This window comes from Halichoerus grypus, chromosome 6 (assembly GCF_964656455.1).
Source record: "Halichoerus grypus chromosome 6, mHalGry1.hap1.1, whole genome shotgun sequence".
Lineage (NCBI taxonomy): Eukaryota > Metazoa > Chordata > Mammalia > Carnivora > Phocidae > Halichoerus > Halichoerus grypus.
The window spans coordinates 121,820,340-121,825,173 of NC_135717.1; the positions used below are offsets into that span (position 1 = coordinate 121,820,340).

Here is a 4,834-nt window from a genome sequence, read left to right on the forward strand (position 1 = left end):
GACTAGTCCCCGCCTGCGTGCGGAGTGGGGCGGGGCGAGCCGGGCTGGTCCATGTAACTCCAAGCGAGCGGGGTGGTGGTGGAGGTGGTGGTGATGAAGTAAGGAAAAGGGAAGCGAGTACAAGTACTGTTTTGTCTGAGTCGACCCCCTATGTTGAGCTAAGAACCACAGCGCTATGAATTTTCTGCTGACTTAAGAAAATAGGGATCAAAGTCCGATTAGAGGTAAATTTACAAACATTCTTCCCCTTCTCCTAGTCAAGTGGATTTTTCCAAAGTCTCAATGGTTAGTTAGAAAAATTAGGCTTTATTTGGGAGGAAGTGGAGAGTTGAGCTACGGGCTAGAGGAGTCTTTGCGGGCGGGGTGTCTTTCATGCTAGAGGTATAGGTTTAAAAGCTTGCGAAGCGTGCAGGCTCCTAAAAGGAAGAGAACAACAATAAATATTCATTGGTAAGTTGAGGATCTCCTCTGGACTCTGCTGAGATTGAGTGTATTTTGCCGATGACAAAAGAAGATAGGGCTCAGACGAATAATTATCTCCTGAATTATTAATCATTTGAATAGAAAGAATCAGTTTCTGGGATATGAAGGGAGTTAGAAGAGATTTGCTGAAGATGAAAGGACACATGAGAGAAAAGTGAAAGGACGCACACAAAAAGAGGAAAATAAAGAAGACTATAAAACTAGGGGTAAAAGCAGAAAGATACCATTTGAAGAGTGTTTTGATCTGCTCTAACTAAATTAAAACTCCGAGGGTCAAAGCCTCTCCCTCCTACGGCCCCCCACCCCTACCTCTGCATTTGCTCCAGGCATCAGATTTCCTGTTTTGACCTTAGGGAGCTCTTCTTTGGCTTAAGTACCAGCTGCCTGGAAGCCCCTCTGGGGATGTCTGGCAGAACCGCTAAACTACTTAAATTTTCTAAATTCTAGGCTCACCCTACCCCTTTTTTAGGTTGGGAGCTCACTGGCCCAGGGCCTCCAAAGAGATCCATCATACCAGAATGAACACAAAACCCAGCCGGTGGATGTAGACAAGTTTATGTGGCTTTACAGAACAGTTCAAACCCCAGTGTTCACTTTTCTCAGAGCTACTTCCCCGCCCAAGTCCCTGGGGCAAGCATCCCTGAGATAAGTAGGCTACACTCTCCTGTTAACTTCCCCAACTTTTTTTGGTACAATTGCAGCCTGATCTGGGGCTCATACCTCCATTTTCTCTCTCCCTGCCCCCAGCCCCTTCTCCCAATCCTTGGAATGCCTTGTCTCCATCTGCCTCCTGTGAGGAGTACTCCCTGCTTCCCTGCTCCCGCATAAACCTAGGGCCCTAATAAACTTGACTGGCAGCAGGGTGAAGGCCAGAAGCTTAAAGGTCTTGGTTCCCTGTGCTCACCACACTGGGTTGGGAGAGGAAGGTATAGGGTGACACCTTTTTTCCCTTCCCTACCTCTCCTGCTGTGCCCCAAAACTCAGACACAGCCACATTCACTCACATTCATACCATTCATACGCACAATCATGCACACACAGCGGCGAAGAGAGGTGGGATGGGGAGAAAGGGAAGGGAAGTTTGCACAAATCAGCTCATGAATGCAACTTGAAAGATTTCACACGGCAAAAGGCAAAAAAACACACACATAAATTAAAAAATAAAGAAGTACATGTCCCTCCCCCAGTCTCTTTCTTCATCCAGGGGCTGGCTCAGCCCCTCCGAGTAAACCCAGAAGCTTCCTACTCCCTCTAGCCAACTGGAGCTTTCACAGGGCCTGGGTCTTCAGTTCAACAGGTTCCCCAGTGCTCTCTGGTTGTCCATTGGAGTCACTGGGCCTGGCACCCTTGAGAATAGACAGTCTCTCAGAAACACTCTTGAGCCGGGGGAAGAGGAGAAAGTCGTAGAGGAGACTGCCTAGTCCCCCTCCAATGATTGGGCCCACCCAGTATACCTGTAGGAAAAGGAGAGGAATAATCAGACTTGGGGAAGGGATCAAGAGCAAGGCTTCTCTTTTTCCAACTCTATGGGTAGAAAACAGACATCTGTACTTGGCATATACAACTGGGCACTATTTAAGCAGAAACCAGTGTTTGTTTGTTTTTAAATTCTAAACTGCTCTACTGCCTGTACCTTGAAACTTACCATTTCTTTTCTGACTCACCAGATTAGTCCTTTATCCCACATATATATTCTATTTCTTGTTACCAGTTTTCACTAGTTTATAGATTGCTTTGAAAAAAATGTTTTAATTGTGGTAAAACATATAACATAAAATTTACCACCTTAACCAATTCTGAGTGTACAGTACAGATATATGTTAAGTATATCATATTGTTGTGCAACAAATCTCCAGAACTCCTTCATCTTGCCAACCTGAATCTCTATACCCATTAAATAACAGCTGCCCATTGCCCCCTCTCCTGAACCCCCATCAAGTACCCTTTTGCTTTGTTTCACTGATTTTTGACTACTCTAGATACTTCACATAAGTGGAGTTATACAGCATTTGTCATTTGGTGACTGGTGTATTTCATGCAGCATAATGTCCTCAAGGTTCATACAAGTTGTAGCCTGTGACAGGACTTCCTTCTTTGTGAGGCTGAATACTATTCCAGTGCATGCAGAGACTACATTTTGCTTATCCACTCACTTGTGAGGGACACTTGGGTTGCTTTCACCTTTTGGTTATTGTGAATAATGCTGCCATGAAAATAGGCTTACAGCTTTGAACAATTTTTTAAAATTATTTCTGTATATTTGGCTGGCATATGGCCAAACAGCACAAACATAGCCAATTTTTATTGAGGTCTTAGTCCATACCAGATTCTGTGCTAAATATTTCACATATATAATGTTCACACTTATTTCTCTCAACACCCCCATTTTATGGTAAGGAAACTGGGGTGCAGAATGACAGAGTCATTTGCCGTGGTCACACACAAGGCCAATAATGTGCTAGAACTGGGATGAGGCACAGGCCCATCTGTACTCATATACATCCTGAGCTCTGAGAGTAGAAGGTTTTGACTCCCTGTTCAGTTGTCTATCCTCAAAGTGCTAGTTTTAGAATCCTGTGGATACTTAGTAAAAATCCCCGACCAACCAGTGAAGGAACAATATGAGCAAGAGCCTCTCTTTCTAGCAAAATAATGAATCCTGTTCACACAGGCATGCCAAACTCTGTGACAGCCCCTTTAGCTGGGTGCTAGTAAAGCAGTTAACACATCCAGATGGAAAGCAGGAACCACACATGGAGCCTGCAGCCCACACCCACACAGGAAGGCTTCAGGATCTTGCCCTTCTCCCCTCACTCACCCAGTGGTTGGTGAAGTTTCTGGTGAGAATGGCAGGAGCAAAGGAGCGGGCAGGGTTCATGCCTGCACCAGTATAATACATCTGCAAAAGACACAGTCATAACTGAGACACTTTCCCCTCCTCTACCTCAGCTTCTCTCCCTACAACCCACATACCCCTGAGGGCTGGCACCTTGCCCCCAGCCAGCAGCAAGTAGGGAAGGACAAACTACGTGGGGGCTCCACAGTGGAGGAAAGGCACTGATACCTTATCTGGGGTCAGACTATGGATCCATAGACAAAGCCCGCATCTACCCATGATGCATACATTTCCACCTTGGGGTCAAGAAGGACCAGATACAGAGGTCACAGAAGAGAGGACTAGAACAGTGTTGAATCCTCTTGTTGCCGACTGAAACAGAGTGAGGTGGCCTATGTTCATGTTTGACAGTGAGCTGGGCAGAAAGAAACTTCAAAAGTTGCGAAAGGGCGAGGGGCCCTAGAATCCTTAAACAAGAAGTTTCTCCCCTTTCCTGCTTACCCCAAAGAGGTGCCCCAGGGTGAGGGAGAAGCCAACAGCCAGGGCTACAGATCCCAGGCGGCCATTCCGCCTCTCGTCGTATGTGGCAAAGATGCAGAGCACAAACTGGAGCGTCAGGAAGATCTCCACCGTGGTGGCCTGGCCCACACTCACCCCAGGGTGCAACTGGGCAAAGGAAGAAGAAAGGAGGCAGCTCGTTAGGGTTGCCACAATGTTACCTCCTCAAGGCTTCCCACACAGCAACCCCCTTATGGCCATCAGTTCCCTGGAGAGGGAGGATACAACCCCCTTCACAGTAATTGTATTTCTTTCTTAATTTCTCCTAATAATACTCCTTCGTGGTAGAAAGAATTGTACCCACTTATGCAGATGAGGAAGCTGAGGCTCCAGGCCCCGTCAGGTAAAATAAGTTTCCTCAAGAAACTGCAAGGAGTTGGAAGGAAAGCTGAAACCAGAACTCGGGTCTCTTGAGTCAGTCCAGGCCTTTATGCCTTCCTACTCCTCCAAACTACCTTTGACACATGCGCGTGCGCACACAGACACAGACACACAGACACACACACAATGTCCCACACCCCTGAGGAGCTGATCGGCCTCCACCAGGCGGGGAGTCAGGGTACCAGGTTCCTCCAGCCCCACTTAGCTGACCATTACCGTATTAAGTGCTAGGTTTCCTCGGACGGCAGGCGGGGTGACACTATACAGCACGGCGGCCCCAGCCACAGCTCCCAGGAGTTGGGCTGCCATATAGCAGAAGGCACGGAGCAGAGACATCTGGGAACCCACAAGGAAGGCGAAAGTGACTGCAGGATTGACATGGGCCCCGCTGATGTGGCCCACAGCCTGCACCAGTGTAGCCAGGGCCAGGCCAAAGGCCAGAGCCACCTGCAGGACATGCAGGGGTCCGGGGGCCCAACGCAGTGAGGCCCCCAATCCGAAAAAGACATAGAAGAGGGTGGCAAAGAACTCAGCAAATATGGCCCTCCAGAAGGAGGCTGACCGCAGTTCCCACAT

At 47.9% G+C, this 4,834-nt stretch overlaps 1 protein-coding gene across 1 annotated transcript; it reads right to left on the minus strand.

Moving 5' to 3' along the window:
- Positions 1 to 1,751: 1,751 nt before the first annotated feature.
- MIP (major intrinsic protein of lens fiber) lies at positions 1,752 to 4,834 on the minus strand. The gene is made up of 4 exons (XM_036117109.2): positions 4,475 to 4,834; positions 3,821 to 3,985; positions 3,302 to 3,382; positions 1,752 to 1,937 (listed from the first exon to the last, which is right to left on the minus strand). Exons 1-4 carry the CDS (start codon positions 4,832 to 4,834, stop codon positions 1,752 to 1,754), a joined length of 792 nt encoding a protein of 263 aa, XP_035973002.1.